This window comes from Arachis ipaensis, chromosome B1 (assembly GCF_059453495.1).
Source record: "Arachis ipaensis isolate K30076 ecotype BB chromosome B1, ASM5945349v1, whole genome shotgun sequence".
Taxonomy (NCBI): Eukaryota; Viridiplantae; Streptophyta; class Magnoliopsida; order Fabales; family Fabaceae; genus Arachis; species Arachis ipaensis.
This window is the reverse complement of record NC_142436.1, coordinates 144,418,589-144,435,293: the sequence shown is the minus strand read 5'-3', so window position 1 is coordinate 144,435,293 and position 16,705 is coordinate 144,418,589. Positions and strand designations below refer to the sequence as shown.

The 16,705-nt window shown below is 38.8% G+C and overlaps 3 protein-coding genes and 1 pseudogene across 4 annotated transcripts; 2 read left to right on the top strand and 2 right to left on the bottom strand.

The window, feature by feature from the left end:
• Positions 1–2,691: 2,691 nt before the first annotated feature.
• On the top strand, positions 2,692–3,956 carry LOC107614050 (transcription termination factor MTERF8, chloroplastic-like). The gene has a single exon (XM_016316278.2). The coding sequence runs from the start codon at positions 2,780–2,782 to the stop codon at positions 3,950–3,952; it is 1,173 nt and encodes a 390-aa protein (XP_016171764.2). The 5' UTR covers positions 2,692–2,779; the 3' UTR covers positions 3,953–3,956.
• Positions 3,957–4,371: 415 nt separating this feature from the next.
• Positions 4,372–5,011, bottom strand: LOC148578734 (uncharacterized; annotated as a pseudogene).
• A 5,673-nt stretch (positions 5,012–10,684) lies between these two features.
• Positions 10,685–11,952, top strand: LOC107614038 (transcription termination factor MTERF8, chloroplastic-like). Its single transcript, XM_016316252.2, has one exon. The coding sequence runs from the start codon at positions 10,776–10,778 to the stop codon at positions 11,946–11,948; it is 1,173 nt and encodes a 390-aa protein (XP_016171738.1). The 5' UTR covers positions 10,685–10,775; the 3' UTR covers positions 11,949–11,952.
• Positions 11,953–12,094: 142 nt separating this feature from the next.
• On the bottom strand, positions 12,095–16,326 carry LOC107638329 (acyl-CoA-binding domain-containing protein 5). 2 transcript variants are annotated; one of them, XM_021104788.2, is made up of 17 exons: positions 15,888–16,326; positions 15,719–15,797; positions 15,492–15,632; positions 15,321–15,398; positions 15,112–15,216; positions 14,931–14,997; positions 14,790–14,851; positions 14,532–14,671; positions 14,327–14,453; positions 14,110–14,224; positions 13,927–14,015; positions 13,724–13,807; positions 13,578–13,641; positions 13,289–13,491; positions 12,675–13,178; positions 12,524–12,583; positions 12,095–12,445 (listed from the first exon to the last, which is right to left on the bottom strand). In XM_021104788.2, the coding sequence occupies exons 1-17, from the start codon at positions 15,923–15,925 to the stop codon at positions 12,362–12,364; spliced, it is 2,040 nt and encodes a 679-aa protein (XP_020960447.1). In that variant the 5' UTR covers positions 15,926–16,326; the 3' UTR covers positions 12,095–12,361. The 2 variants fall into 2 exon arrangements, with proteins under 2 accessions (XP_020960447.1, XP_088358175.1); XM_088502049.1 differs by having other exon boundaries at positions 13,289–13,485.
• Between the last annotated feature and the right edge of the window lie 379 nt (positions 16,327–16,705).

Sequence of the window (16,705 nt, the reverse complement as noted above, 5' to 3'; positions counted from 1 at the left end):
TTGATCCTTTTGCGTCTGTCACACGCCCAACACTCGCGAGTTTGAAGGTCGTCACAGTCATCCCTTCCCAGATCCTACTCGGAATACCACAGACAAGGTTTAGACTTTCCGGATCTCAAGAATGACCACCAATAATTCTAGCCTATACCACGAAGGTTCTAATCTTAGATTAGAAACCCAAGAGATACACATTCAAGCTTGTTTGCATGTAGAATGGAAGTGGTTGTCAGACACGCGTTCATAGGTGAGAATTGTGATAAGTGTCACATAATCATCACATTCATCATGTTCTTGTGTGCGAATGAATATCTTAGAGAAGAAGTAGGCGTGAATTGAATAGAAAAACAGTAGTACTTTGCATTAATTCATGAAGAACAGCAGAGCTCCACACCTTAATCTATGGTGTGTAGAAACTCCACCGTTGAAAATACAAAAGTGATAATGGTGGTCATTGGCTTCGGCCCCAAAGAGGGAACCTGAAGAACCAAGATGAAAATACAATAGTAAAAGGTCTTATTTATAGAGAACTAGTAGCCTAGGGTTTACAAAAATAAGTAATTAATGCAGAAATCTTCTTCCGGGCCCACTTGGTGTGTACTTGGGCTGAGCATTGAAGCTTTCACATGTAGAGACTTTTCTTGGAGTTAAACGCCAGCTTTTGTGCCAATTTGGGCGTTTAACTCCAACTTTTGTGCCAGTTCTGGCGTTTTGACGCCAGAATTCTTAAGCTGACATGGAACGCCGGTTTGGGCCATCAAATCTTGAAAAAAGTATGGACTATTATATATTTCTGGAAATCCCAGAATGTCTACTTTCCAACGCAATTGAGAGCGCATCAATTGGGCTTTTGTAGCTCTAGAAAATCCACTTCGAGTGCAGGGAGGTCAGAATCCAACAGCATTTGCAGTCCTTTTTCAGCCTCTAAATCATATTTTTGCTCAGGTCCCTCAATTTCAGCCAGAAAATACCTGAAATCACAAAAAAACACACAAACTCATAGTAAAGTCCAGAAATGTGATTTTTAAATAAAAACTAATAAAAGCATAATAAAAACTTACTAAAATATACTAAAAACATACTAAAAACAATGCCAAAAAGCGTATAAATTATTCGCTCATCACCTGCCCACGCTAGAATTCACAACACCTCACAACACCTTTCACAACTCTGTGTTAAAAAAGTTTCGCGGTGACCAACAACAACAATATTTGCCACTTCCCCTGAGAAACAGCAGTTGAAAGTGCAATGGGGACAAGGTACAGCGGCTGAATTTACTTGGGAATTGGTTAGTGAATTCCTCAAGATGCATCCTCAATTCAACCTTGAGGGCAAGGTTGATGTTAATGGGGAGGGTAATGTAAGGGAGAAAAATAAAGCTACGACAATTAGGGAAATTAATGATGAATTAGTCTCCAATAATAAGGAGCAGCTGGCACTCAATGAAGAAAAGGAGTTAGTTATGCAGAGTGGACAGATGGCGTAAAATCCACCAATTCAGGAAGTGAGAAAAGGTAAGAGAAAAAGAACTTTTAATAGGAGGCTGGAGGAGTTTGTTGGGTAACGAACTTGTGGTAATTGGTCATCTCTCTCTTACTTTCTTTGACTCTCTCTGAACCTCTCTCTCTATACCTTCTCTGAAATCATTTTGAATTTTCTTTCTCCCTTTCCCAGGACATTGCTGAATCTTGGAAGCTATCCTGCGATTCTCTTCGATTATTATACCGCTTTATTATCTTTTGCTTACTTTTACAATGACTACCTTTTAATAGTTCCTTTTTGTACTGTTTCATTGAAGAGTTGCAGAACCATTTTTCATTGCTGTACTTTCATTTCTTTTTTTTAAGTCATTATAAAAGTCAGTTGCATCGTACCCTACCATAAGCATCATCACCAAGAGATTTGGTATCATAATTCATAGTTGTGGGAAGGCATCAGCACCAACAGCAACAGCTAATGTGTGTTGTCCACTCACTCCTATTGTTTATCGTAGGTATCCATGTTGTGACATCCCTCTTACCAATTGAAAATTAAGGGCAGCAACATTCTTACCAAGAGAATCAAGAGAGTCAAGTACCTTAACTCATGCCAAAAGATGGTGGCTTTATCATGTAGGAATGGACTAAGAGGTCCAACATGAATGTCGCCGCCTTTTCTTGTAGCTCACTCATTATCCATGGTTCAACCTGTTCTAGAATTTCCCTTTTCACAGCATCTTTTTTTGTTCCATTCTAAAAATTTAAACAGTTAAAGACTCATTGCATTGAGAGTAAGAATGTAACTGCAACTAAGAGTTGAAAATGAGAAAGGAGAAAAAGAGAAGCCTATGCATCCTGGCTCAAGACACCTTAAGGATGCATAATCAGGTTGTAGCCTTTGATTGTATATGCTACAAAATCCCAATTCCCAAATCATATCAGTCAATTGAATTGAATTGTTGTTAGCATACCTAGCACGCCATTGAAGTGCTTGCCGGAAGGTTCTGGAAGAGAGGGCACGCTCTGCGCACGTGACTCCAACGGCGGATGTAGTCGGTGCAGTACCGCAGCCAGATCGGTCAAACGTATTGGACAAGAATGCCCCTGGATAGCTTGCACCTTCGGACTTCATCTTGCCATCTTGGGCCTTAGGCTGTGGGCCCAACTCAATAAGTGCTAATTTCACACGATATTTTAACTATTAGATCGAGCCCGTCTTAATAGATCGTTTTTCTTCTCCTTCTGAATCCCTATTTAGGGTTTATCCCTTCTCCCATTTTACTCTGTCAAAAAAATAAGAACTCATGCTGGGATCTTGTCTCAAAAACCTGTTCTTGTACGACCTTACTGTCATCACAAGAACCCCATCAACCTCATTTCTGATCCCTTCACCTTCTTCCCCATTCCCTGCTCCCAATTACGCTACAGTCACAAAAACCCTGGAAAAACAATCCTTTACGGTGAATTACCTCGTGGAAAATTGTGGGTTCCTCCCAGATTCCGCTCTTCGTGCTTCCAAATACGTCCTTTTAAAGAGTCCCGAGAAACCCGACTCAGTCATCGCACTCTTCAGGAGCTTCGGTTTCACAGATTTGCAGTTTCACAATGTCATTCGGAGATCACCCAAGGTTCTCGTCAGCAAACCCAAAGAGACCATCTTGCCCAAGCTCGAGTTCCTCATCTCCAAAGGTGCTTCAAAATCCCAACTTGCCCGCATCATTGAGCTCAACCCTCTAATCTTGAAAAGAAGCTTAGAGAAACACCTGATCCCCACTTTCGATTTTTTGAACAATTTCATTCGTTCTGAAGAAAGGACCGTTGCTTCTATCTTACGCGCTGTCCGAATTTTAACTTATTCTAAGACGCTTCGAAATATTAACTTGTTGGTTGATTTAGGAGTCCGTGAGATAAGCATGTCATGGCTAATTCGCCAGTGGCCTTGCTTGCTTGTATTCAATTCTGAAGTTCGCCTCAAGAGTATAGTAGATGAAGTCATTAAAATGGGGGTTGATCCCAACAAGGCTAATTTTGTTGCTGCATTGTATGCTAAGTTTCTTCCAAAGTCCATGTGGGATAAGAAAGTTGAGTTGTACAAGAGTTTTGGATTAACTGATGACAACATTCGTGAGGCTTTTGTGAAGCACCCTTTCTGTATGCTGAAATCTGTGCAGAAAATTGAGGCCTGCGTTGGATTCTTTGTCAAAGAACTCGGTTGGGAGCCTGCTGAAGTAACCAATAATCCGGTTCTTCTCTCGCTGGATTTGGACAAAAGGATTGTTCCGAGGGCTGCTGTCATGAAGATTCTTATCTCCAATGGTGTCATTAAGAGTGGCAGGCATGCTTCTGCATATTTTGTTTCTGAAGAGGAGTTTTTTAAGAAGTATGTTAATCGTGACAAGGATCATGCTCCCGACTTATTGACGCTGTATAATGAGAAAATGAATCTTCCAGTAATGGATAGTAAATTGATGTCTTGATGCCTATGAGTTCTCCTTTGATATTTTGCATTCATTTTGCTGGTTATAGTTCATTAGTTTTTCAATATTCAGGAGCAATAAACAATATCAGAACTTTTAAGGTGGCAACTGGAATTGGATTTTTAGTTAAATAAAATAAGAGAAAAGGACAAACAGATTTCTAATTTATTAAGTCAAAGACAAATAACTCCTGTCTTCGAATTAAAAAGTCAAAGATTTATTTATCGTTAAATAAGAGAAAAAGACAAATACCATTTTTACATTCCTCTACCTGTTAGTTTATTCCCCTTAACATAATGGCAGTTACCATTACCCACTATATCACTAGATCACAAATTGTTAAAAATAAAATAAAATAAAGATCACATTAACTGATTTAAATGGTTATTAGTAACTACTCTTCAACTACCCACTTCACTTCACTGCAGATCAAAAGGTTTCCTTGGAGTAGGTTCTCGATTCTCCACTGATTGCAATCTCTGTTTGAGATGAAATACTTCGTACTGTGTGTACAACAAGAAAGTGATGTTATGAATGATACAGCTAAGGCTAGTAATCAATACAAATAGTTATATTTATACCTGTAGTTGGAATGCCCTGGCTCTCTCTCCAGCAATCACACCTCTGGTTGAGTGCAGCTCCTACAACAAAAACTCAATCAGCCGATTACATTATTGTATAAAATGATTGATCCAAATGCTTTTTTCCATCAAAGTGTGTTAATGTTATGTACCTTTTGTGTATCATCTAAAACAGCCTTGAGGAAGGCCACATCGTGTTCGAGCCGTACATTATCCGAATGGACCATGCTTGATAGGTTGTTGGCCTCTTCTTGTGCTAACTCTAAAACCCCAGCTTTTCTCTCAGTGATTCCATCTCCTTCACTGCCTCACCTAGTTTTGTCTCCATTTCGTTCCGGCTTTTAATAGCAGATGCTAAGCTTTTCTCTGCGGCTTCTTTGTTTGCGAGGGAAGCCGCCAGTTGTCCCTCTAGAATTCCATTTTTCCTTATCAGAGCCGCCATTTTACTTTCATAGTAATGGTACAAACTTGAAGTAGACACAGATCAGAATTTATTGCTTTCAAGAAATGAAGCATCATCGCCTTCTAGTCTGATGTTTTCAAATCCTTGGTTTTGCTGATTTAAAATTTCAGATGGCAATAACTGTTTTTCCTCCACATTCATCTTTGCTCCATGATTACCATAATCAACTTCATTTCTTCTCTGATCTGCTGCCTGAAATGTATGACAAATTAAACTACTATCGTGTTTCATCTACCCCCGCCCCACTTTTATCAGACATATTTTGGAATAATAAATACTAATGATATTTAGATGTGTTTTACCGGAGGGAAAGAACCTTGATCAGAGTTCTTGTCAATCTTGACATCTGTATTGTATTCTTTGTCGAGCTTGAATTGCTTGGGAAGGGAAGAGAGATTGGTATGTGGGAAATTAGAATCTTGAACCAGGGACTCTGACAAAGATTTCCTACCAGAACCATGTTCAATTGCAGATGCTAGATTTATCATGTCCATGCACAAAGATTTATCAGCTTGGCTACACAAATTACCATTTAATAGAGATGCTACAGTCGATGTGCATAAATATTATTTACAAGGCTGGTCTTTTTACACCAACACACCTTGAACTAATTACATTTGACATCGTAGGAAACGGATTGAATTGGACGTGAATCAGCAACACATGTTCTTTTTAAATGTTTGACAGTATTATTATTATCATACAAATGTTGTACACTTGTTCGGATGCTACTGAAAGTTTGCAACATGCACCAACACCAACAAGGAACACGAATAAGCATCATCACCAAGAGATTTGGTATCATAATTCATAGTTGTGGGAAGGCATCATCACCAACAGTAATTGTTCATCGTAGGTATCCATGTTGTGACAACCCTCTTACCAATTGAAAATTAAGGGCAACAACATTCTTACCAACAGAATCAAGAGAGTCAAGTACCTTAGCTCATGCCAAAAGATGCTGGCTTTATCATGTAGGAATGGACTAAGAGGTCCAACATGAATTGTTGAAGGTGTGTGAGGGAAGAGGTAAGCAAGTTCAGATTCAGAGCCAATGAAGAGAATGAGCTAAAAATGTTAACTTTCATTATGACTTCCCTCAAGAAATGTTTACAGCAACTAACTGCATATGTATATATACTACGCTAACCTGCACTAACAAAACTAGGGAGAACTAACTAAGGCTAACTCATTATAAATACAACAAACAGCAATATGTTATATCAGGTAATACCCTCCCTCAAGCTGGGAGGGTTGGGCATAAAAATGTCCAACAACCCAAGCTTGCTACACAATATGTTGAACGGTCCTGGTGCCAGAGGCTTAGTCATGATGTCTGCGACTTGTTCATGTGTAGAAATTGGTAAAAGATGAATTAAGCCTTCTTGCAATTTATCCCTCACAATGTGACAATCAGCCTCGATATGCTTTGTACGCTCGTGAAATACTGGGTTAGTAGCAATATAAATGGCAGATTTACTATCACAGTACAAATTCACAGGTTTACCAAGAGGTGCTCCTAAGTCTTTCAACACATAACTAAGCCATTGAGCCTCTCTGGTGGCCAGTGCAAGAGCCTGATATTCTGCCTCAGAGGAAGAAGCTGCGACGGTTACTTGCTTCTTGCTCTTCCAAGTGACAAGGGAGGAACCCATATAGAAGCAATAGGCTGAAACCGATCGTCACGAGTCGGGGCATCCAGCCCAGTCAGAATCAGAAAATCCAGTGAGAGATATATCGGAATTGGCCGAGAAGAACAGCCCCGCTGCCGGAGAGTTCTTTATGTACCTGAGGATCCTATGTGCTGCTTGCAAGTGATTAGTTGTGGGACAATCCAAGAATTGGCTGAGCTTGCCAATTGCAAAGCTTATATCCGGCCTTGTGTTTGAGAGATACAACAGTTTTCCAATGATTTTCCTATAATAAGAGGAATCAGGCAAACTATCTCCATTATCCTTGCTCAATTTCGCCCCATAGTCCATGGGAGTGGAGACAGGCTTACAATGCTCAAATCCAGTGTCCCGCAAGAGATCTAGAACATATTTTCGCTGATATAAAGCTATGCCTCTTGAAGACCTAGCAACCTCTAAGCCAAGGAAGAACTTGAGATCACCTATGTCCTTAATCCGAAATCTGTCATGCAAAGTCTGTTTCACCCTTCCAATTTCAAACAAATCGTCCCCTGCCAACACTAAATCGTCAACATAAACCAAAATGACTGTAAAACCAGTACTTTGGGATTTAGTAAACATGCTGTAATCAGATTTTCCCTGATTATATCCTAACTCTAGCAGAACAGATTTCAGTTTGAAGTTCCATTGTCTACTAGCTTGTTTAAGCCCATATAGAGACTTTTCAAGCTTGCAAACCTGACCCGGAGCTATCGCAAGACCTTCGGGGGGTTTCATGTACACTTCCTCATCAAGCTCACCATGCAGAAAGGCAGTATTAACATCAATTTGCTTCAAATGCAATCCCTTGACAGCAGCCAGTGCCAAAACAACCGGCAGTGTTCCTAGCTTGATAACGGGACTAAACGTGTCTTTATAGTCAATTCCGGGGACTTGAGTGAACCCCTTTGCCACGAGACGAGCCTTGTGTCGCTCAACACTACCATCAGGGTGATATTTGACCTTAAAGATCCACTTACAACCAATCGCCTTCTTACCACTCGGAAAGGAAGTCAATGTCCAGGTTTTGTTCTCATTCAGAGCATCCAATTCAGCTCGGATGGCCTCTCGCCAACAAGGTTCAAGTATGGCATCTTCATAGCATTTAGGCTCAATGTTCAAGATAGCTAATGAGTATGCACTATGCATGGGTGAAAGAGATTTGTATGATAAAAACTTTGAGATGTGATATCGTTGATTGGAAGAAGTTTCTCTGTTGTGATTATCAGTAATATTCATGCATTTATAATCTTTTAAGTATGTTGGTGGTTTACTAATGCGTGATGATCTTCTCGGTGTGGGGTGAGAAGATGGTAATACATTGTGATGTTGAATGTTTGAATGAGTGGGTTGTGCATGCAATGCTGGACTCGAGGATTCAATATCTGTGGGTTGTGTGGCAGTGTGTATGTGTGGTGTAGGTTGACTAGTGTGGAGTGGATTGGAAGCAGGGGTGTGCAGATCGGTTATGTGGTGGTCAAACAAATCATAATCATGCATGACGTGGGGTGTATTATGTTGCTGAAAAGCTGGTTCTTGGTGAGAATCAATAGGCAACTGAGATGAAGCAATATATGGAAAATGATTTTCATAGAATTTGACATCTCGAGACAAAAATTTCTTTTGAAATCAGATCAAGAAGCATATAACCTTTGGTACCTTCCTTGAAACCGAGGTGAACACATTTTCTTGAACGAGGGTCCAATTTTGTTCTGCTATTCTTGATCGTGCTTGCATATGCTAAACAACCAAATACTCTAAGGTGAGAGATATGGGGGAGTGATTTATGCAATACTTCAAATGGAGATTTTTCATGTAAACGAGGTGTGAGAATTCGATTTATCAAATAGACTGCGTGGATCACTCCAAAACTCCAATAATACTTAGGTATTTGGGCGTGGAACATAATGACCCTTGCCACAGCCAAAATGTGTTGATGCTTTCGTTCAACAACACCATTTTGCTGTGACGTCTCAATGCATGACCTTTGGTGCAAAATTCCAAATGAAGCATAAAAGGTTGGCATTAAAAATTCAGGACCATTTTCAGTCCGAATAATTTTTACAGATTTTTCAAATTGGTTTTTGACAAGTTTAACAAAATTTTGCACCAAAGATGCTGCTTCAGCCTTAGACTTCATCAAATTTATCCAAGTAAATCTGGACTTGTCGTCCACTATAGTGAGAAAGTATCTATGGCCATCAATAGACGAAATAGCAAGTGGTCCCCAAATATCAATGTGAAGCAAATCAAGATTATTATCAGAAACAGTATCACTTTGAGAAAAAGGCAATCTTCTTTGTTTTCCTAATTGACAAGAGTCACAAGGATTTTCATTTATTGTACAATCAATGAAATTGAAAGTTTGCTTCATAACAGCTAGTCTATTATTAGGAATATGACCTAATCTATCATGCCATAAATGCTGCATGTGTGCTCTTTGTGTGGGTGCTGTGATATGGTGTGCAGTATAGTGTTCGCCAAGAGGGGCAATGCTGTGCTTATTTAGTATGTATAGACCATCAACAGAGTTAGCAATACCAATCATCTTCTTTGTGTGTTTGTCCTGTATCTCACAGTTTATATCAGAAAAAGTCATTTTACAATGCAACGATGCAGTTAGCTTCGACACTGATATGAGTTTAAAGTTAAAGGAAGGAATGTACAATGCATTGGTAAGATAAAGATTTTCTGAAAACTTAATGGTTCCCACAATGCAGCTCACAGTGGAAGTACCATTAGGGAGTTTGACAATGATCGGATCAATTTCAAATGTTTTAGAAAAATCCCTGAGGCAATATGACACATGATCAGTGGCACCAGTGTCTATTACCCAAGATTTATACTTTTGTATGCAAACATTAAGAGCCTTTATGTGAGATTTAAAATGCAGAATATGTGTCACCTTACCATGAGAAGGTGGCTGAGGTTGAGTTAAGATGTGGTTCACGCTATGAATATGTTGCACTTCTTGCTTATTGAGTAAGGCCAGCAAAGCTTCCTTTTGTTCTGGAGTGAAATCGCTCCCTGTAGTCTTCTTCTCCTCCAACTGGGGGTGATTGAAACCGAGATCATCATTGCTGGGGCAGAGTTTAGTGTTTCTTTGCCTTAGATGAGGAGGAAGTCCGTATTTCTTGTAACATGTATCTACTATGTGTCCAGTTTTGTTACAAAACGAACATTGCATCCTTGAAGGTGTGTGAGGGAAGAGGTAAGCAAGTTCAGATTCAGAGCCAATGAAGAGAATGAGCCAAAAATGTTAACTTTCATTATGACTTCCCTCAAGAAATGTTTACAGCAACTAATATAGCAACTAACTGCATATGTATATATACTACACTAACCTGCACTAACAAAACTAGGGAGAACTAACTAAGGCTAACTCATTATAAATACAACAAACAGCAATATGTTATATCAGGTAATATGAATGTCGCCGCCTTCTCTTGTAGCTCCCTCATTATCCATGGTTCAATCCGTTCTAGAATTTCCCTTTTCACAGCATATTTTCTTGTTCCATTCTGAAAATTTAAACACTTAAAAGACTCATTGCATTGAGAGTAAGAATGTAACTGCAACTAAGAGTTGAAAATGAGAAAGGAGAAAAAGAGAAGCCTTCGCATCCTGGCTCAAGAAACCTTAGGGATGCATAATCAGGTTGCAGCCTTTGATTGTATATGCTACAAAACGGCAAAACCCCAATTCCCAAATCATATCAGTCAGTTGAATTGAATTGTATTGTTGTTAGCATACCTAGCACGCCATTGAAGTGCTTGCCGGAAGGTTCTGGAAGAGAGGGCACGCTCTGCGCACGTGACTCCAACGGCGGATGCAGTCGGTGCAGTAAGCGTGGTAGCAGCGGGTCAGAACCGCAGCCAGATCGGTCAAACATATTGGACAAGAATGCCCCTGGATAGCTTGCACCTTCGGACTTCATCTTGCCATATTGGGCCTTAGGCTGTGGGCCCAACTCAATAAGTGCTAATTTCACACGATATTTTAACTATTAGATCGAGCCCGTCTTAATAAATCGTTTTTCTTCTCCTCCTGAATCCCTATTTAGGGGTTATCCCTTCTCCCATTTTACTCCGTCAAAAAAATTAGAACTCATGCGGGGATCTTGTCTCAAAAACCTGTTCTTGTACCACCTTACAGTCATCACAAGAACCCCATCAACCTCATTTCTGATCCCTTCACCTTCTTCCCCATTCCCTGCTCCCAATTACGCTACAGTCACCAAAACCCTGGAAAAACAATCCTTTACGGTGAGTTACCTCGTCAACAATTGTGGGTTCCTCCCAGATTCCGCTCTTCGAGCTTCGAAATACGTCCTTTTAAAGAGTCCCGAGAAACCCGACTCAGTCATTGCACTCTTCAGGAGCTTCGGTTTCTCAGATTTGCAGATTCACAATGTCATTCGGAGATCACCCAAGGTTCTCGTCAGCAAACCCAAAGAGACCATCTTACCCAAGCTCGAGTTCCTCATCTCCAAAGGTGCTTCAAAATCGCAACTTGCCCGCCTCATCGAGCTCAACCCTCTAATCTTGCAAAGAAGCTTAGAGAAACACCTGATCCCCACTTTCGATTTTTTGAACAATTTCATTCGTTCTGAAGAAAGGACCGTTGCTTCTATCTTACGCGCTGTCCCAATTTTAACTTGTTCTAAGACGCTTCGAAATATTAACATGTTGGTTGATTTAGGAGTCCGTGAGATAAGCATGTCATGGCTGATTCGCCAGTGGCCTTGGTTGATTCTATACGCTTCTGAAGTTCGCCTTAAGAGTATAGTAGATGAAGTCATTAAAATGGGGGTTGATCCCAACAAGGCTAATTTTGTTGCTGCATTGTATGCTAAGTTTCTTCCAAAGTCCATGTGGGATAAGAAAGTTGAGTTGTACAAGAGTTTTGGATTAACTGATGACAACATTCGTGAGGCTTTTGTGAAGCACCCTTTCTGTATGCTGAAATCTGTGCAGAAAATTGAGGCCTGCGTTGGATTCTTTGTCAAAGAACTCGGTTGGGAGCCTGCTGAAGTAACCAATAATCCGGTTCTTCTCTCGCTGGATTTGGACAAAAGGATTGTTCCGAGGGCTGCTGTCATGAAGATTCTTATCTCCAATGGTGTCATTAAGAGTGGCAGGCATGCTTCTGCATATTATGTTTCTGAAGAGGAGTTTTTTAAGAAGTATGTTAATCGTGACAAGGATCATGCTCCCGACTTATTGACGCTGTATCATGAGAAAATGAATCTTCCAGTAATGGATAGTAAATTGATGTCTTGATGCCTATGAGTTCTCCTTTGATATTTTGCATTCATTTTGCTGGTTATAGTTCATTAGTTTTTCAATATTCAGGAGCAATAAACAATATCAGAACTTTTAAGGTGGCAACTGGAATTGGATTTTTAGTTAAATAAAATAAGAGAAAAGGACAAACAGATTTCTGATTTATTAAGTCAAAGACAAATAACTCGTCTTCGAATTAAAAAGTCAAAGATTTATTTGTCGTTAAATAAGAGAAAAAGACAAATACCATTTTTACATTCCTCTACCTGTTAGTTTATTCCCCTTAACATAATGGCAGTTACCATTACCCACTATATCACTAGATCACAAATTGTTAAAAAAAAAATAAAGATCACATTAACTGATTTAAATGGTTAACTAGTAACTACTCTTCAACTACCCACTTCACTTCACTGCAGATGAAAAGGTTTCCTTGGAGTAGGTTCTCGATTCTCCACTGATTGCAATCTCTGTTTGAGATGAAATACTTCATACTGTGTGTACAACAAGAAAGTTATGTTATGAATGACACAGCTAAGGCTAGTAATCAATACAAATAGTTATATTTATACCTGTAGTTGGAATGCCCTGGCTCTCTCTCCAGCAATCACACCTCTGGTTGAGTGCAGCTCCTACAACAAAAACTCAATCAGCCGATTACATTATTGTATAAAATGATTGATCCAAGTGCTTTTTCCATCAAAGTGTGTTAATGTTATGTACCTTTTGTGTATCATCTAAAACAGCCTTGAGGAAGGCCACATCGTGTTCGAGCCGTACATTATCCGAATGGACCATGCTTGATAGGTTGTTAGCCTCTTCTTGTGCTAACTCTAAACCCCCCAGCTTTTCTCTCAGTGATTCCATCTCCTTCAGTGCCTCGCCTAGTTTTGTCTCCATTTCGTTCCGGCTTTTAATAGCAGATGCTAAGCTTTTCTCTGCGGCTTCTTTGTTTGCGAGGGATGCCGCCAGTTGTCCCTCTAGAATTCCATTTTTCCTTATCAGAGCCGCCATTTTACTTTCATAGTAATGGTACAAACTTGAAGTAGACAGAGATCCAAATTTATTGCTATCAAGAAACGAAGCATCATCGCCTTCTAGTCTGATGTTTTCAAATCCTTGGTTTTGCTGATTTAAAATTTCAGATAGCAATAACTGTTTTTCCTCCACATTCATCTTCGCTCCATGATTACCATAATCAACTTCATTTCTTCTCTGATCTGCTGCCTGAAATGTATGACAAATTAAACTACTATCGTGTTTCATCTACCCCCGCCCCACTTTTATCAGACATATTTTGGAATAATAAATACTAATGATATTTAGATGTGTTTTACCTGAGGGAAAGAACCTTGATCAGAGTTCTTGTCAATCTTGACATCTGTATTGTATTCTTTGTCGAGCTCGAATTGCTTGGGAAGGGAAGAGAGATTGGTATGTGGGAAATTAGAATCTTGAACCAGGGACTCTGACAAAGATTTCCTACCAGAACCATGTTCAATTGCAGATGCTAGATTTTGTCTAGCAGAGTCAACTAAACCTTGTCAAAAAAAAAGAGGTATCATCAGTTTGAGGGGCCAATCTATCTATTGGATGATGAATACTTTTCCAATATAGATGCTAGACCTTTACTCAGACTTGATCGTCTTCCCTGCGCCAATTCATTCTTTTCCATTATCAGCACTTCCACCTGTTAAATTAAGAAGAAAAAAGGTTATTAGGTTCAACAAAATTGAAATCAAACACTAACTTCCTAATACTTTTTGACAGACCTGATTTGTTGGATCTTTTTTGGACCCTCCAAATGCAACAAGAAAGTCCTTTTCCTTGTGCTGCACATATACCAGACTGAAACCCTGCTATACAAAGTTCTTATAAGCACAATGTTAAATTATCAATCGCAAAACAAGGATTTCAATATGACAGAGCAATGATAACATGGCATGGGAAATTGGGAACAATATATGTAACCCACCCTGCTGGTAATGATTGAAGATGGAGGTGCTGTAAATGCCACAGACCATTCACTTTTAACGATATCAAATATCAAAGTCTCTCCATCTCCTGCAAAATGTAGAGAATAACAAATTATCTAAAATGTGTTATGATTTAGTTTCGTATTATGAAGAACGAATACCTGTTCCAGAATTATACATACGTTTTTTCTTGCTTCCACCCCCTGTAATATACCATTTAGTACCACAGAGAACTCCACAACAACCAGCTCTAGGTGATGGATGGAAACCTTGAATCTTCACTCTTGACCATGCCATCTGAAGAAGCATTCATTTTCATCAAATTATATAGTGGATGAGATTTAATCTGCACTTGCAGAAATCAAGCAATTCCATTTGAGACTTGGACATTCGACTCACTGTTTCAAAGTTGAGTGAATATAAGTCATTTAAGGTTCTGGATTTTGATGATCCTCCAAATATGTATAAAATTTTGTCATCATGAAGAGAAGCTACATGGTTGAATCTTGGACAAGGAGCGGCTCCGCTGCAAGTAACATTTATACAAAGTGATTATGACTATATAATCACATTTAAGTCCAAGAGTAGCCTGAAACACACTTACGTGTAGTGAAGAGGAAGCCATGTCAAGGACTTGAGATCAAACATATGTAGATCATTCAGTTTCCTTCTTTTCGCATCTTCGCCGCCGAACAATATTAAAACAGTGTTTGCCATAACAACACTATGACCACTTCGAGCAACCTACAAGGAACAAAATCTTTATCAGTACTGCCTAGTGTTATTTCTGTGAAGATATTTATTCAATCATGAATCATGATATTCACAGGGTATTTGCATAATTATTAGTAGAAATTGGTACCGGTATGTCTCCCTTTGCCTCCATTAGTGACCAGCACTCAATCTCTGTATCAAATGCCCATACTACAAACATCAAAAATATAATTAGATCAATAATACAACATGAACAGATCAATTGGATGTAAAGGGCACAAAGCTGAACCTGAAATCTTGTCACTTTCTGGATCTGTCTTCCCTCCAATTAGAAGTACCTTTTTTCCCCAAGAAACCTGCCCAAATTATCATCAACTATGAGAGAATTGATGCAGCAAGAAAATTTTAATGATATATCCATTCAATGCAGAACACTTAGTGAGAATATGCTGCTAACAGGGCATATTTACCAAACAATGACCCTTGCATGCTGGAATCTTCAGCGGCAGACTGCTTGGCGACAAGTAAAGCTTCGACGATGCTGTGGTCCACGAAAATGTGTCGAAATTCAGCACCTGATAATGGAGATGAATAGCAATAAAAAACAGAGTTATATGAAGAAACCAACAAACAACCCATTAACTAGCCAATGTTGATCAACAATCTCCAAGACTCACACCTGCACATCATCTAAGAATCCATTTCCAGATTCGCCACCAACCACTATCATCTTGTTCCCAACCACAGCTGCTGCATGCTATTCACAATGAATAATAACACCTCAATTCAGTTAGTACCTAACAACAAAAATTCCACAAAATACACTAAGAAGAAGAAGAAGAATACAAACATTGGATCTAGGAGTTGGTTTATCCCCTGCAATTGACAAGACCATCCAATTATCTGAGGTGGTTGATTGTGGTTGAGATGAAGTGTGGCAATAATTCTCATCAGAATGACCACTTGTTCCTTCTTCTCCTTCACCTTCACCCTGAAATGAATAAAAGCAAACAAGCTTAAGACTTTATATATTGCTGCCATTTCTTATACAAGAAAAGGTAAAAGGAAAATTACTACATTGGTGGTTCCATTTCGTTTGGGGTTCCTGACGGGACTCCTAATTCCCTGAGTTGAGTCAGAAAGCTGCACCTTCAATCTACATTACAGTACACGTTCAAGTTCAACACATTAATTAATTGAAGCAAACTTCAAAAGAATCAAAGAGAAAAAAAAAGAGGGGTTTTACCGGGCAAGTTTAGTACGGCGACGAGAGAAACCGAACATTTCGATAAAGAATTTGTTTCTTCTGATGAGGCAAGTGGCAACCAGCAAGTGAAGAAGGAAAACAAAGAGAAAATGATTGCTGGTTGTTAAGGGTTATGGTTATGGTTATGGTGGATGAACAACATTGTTTAATTTAATGAATGAGTATTAATTGATAAAGCAAGTGGCATGATGAGACAAAAACTCATAGCAGTGAGGTCACTATTTTCTTCCGCACAATATGGATTCGATTCTCTTCACTTCACTTCACTTCCTAATCAATAATTGTATATTAATCATGTGGGACACAAAAACAAATGCACCAGTAAACAATAAACGATTTTTTGTGTATTTTTATGAAAGATCATCTGATGAGTAATAAAAAATAAATGATAAAATATTTTTTTTTCATTTAAAACGATATTACTTTTTGTGAAAAACTGAGGTTTTTTAATACTTAAAATCAATAAATTGTTCCTCTTTGCCACTATCAACTTTTCTCCGGGTTTGTAAGTATTGTATTCTGCTGAGTCATTGTCATGGGCATGGTTACTATTTGCTTGCTCTATAATTGGAGCTGTCCTTTCCTCTCATCATTCAATTTTAGGGCTAATAACGTTGGATATATTTCCATATTAGTTTGCACTGCATTGCAAAAAAAACCGAAATTGGTTATTAAAGCCATAAAATTAAGACTTTAAATGTTTAAGTGAAATTTAACCAGAATTAAAATGAATATAATATATATTAAAAAATATATTTTTTTATACTTTATTATTATAAATTAATTAATCACTAAAA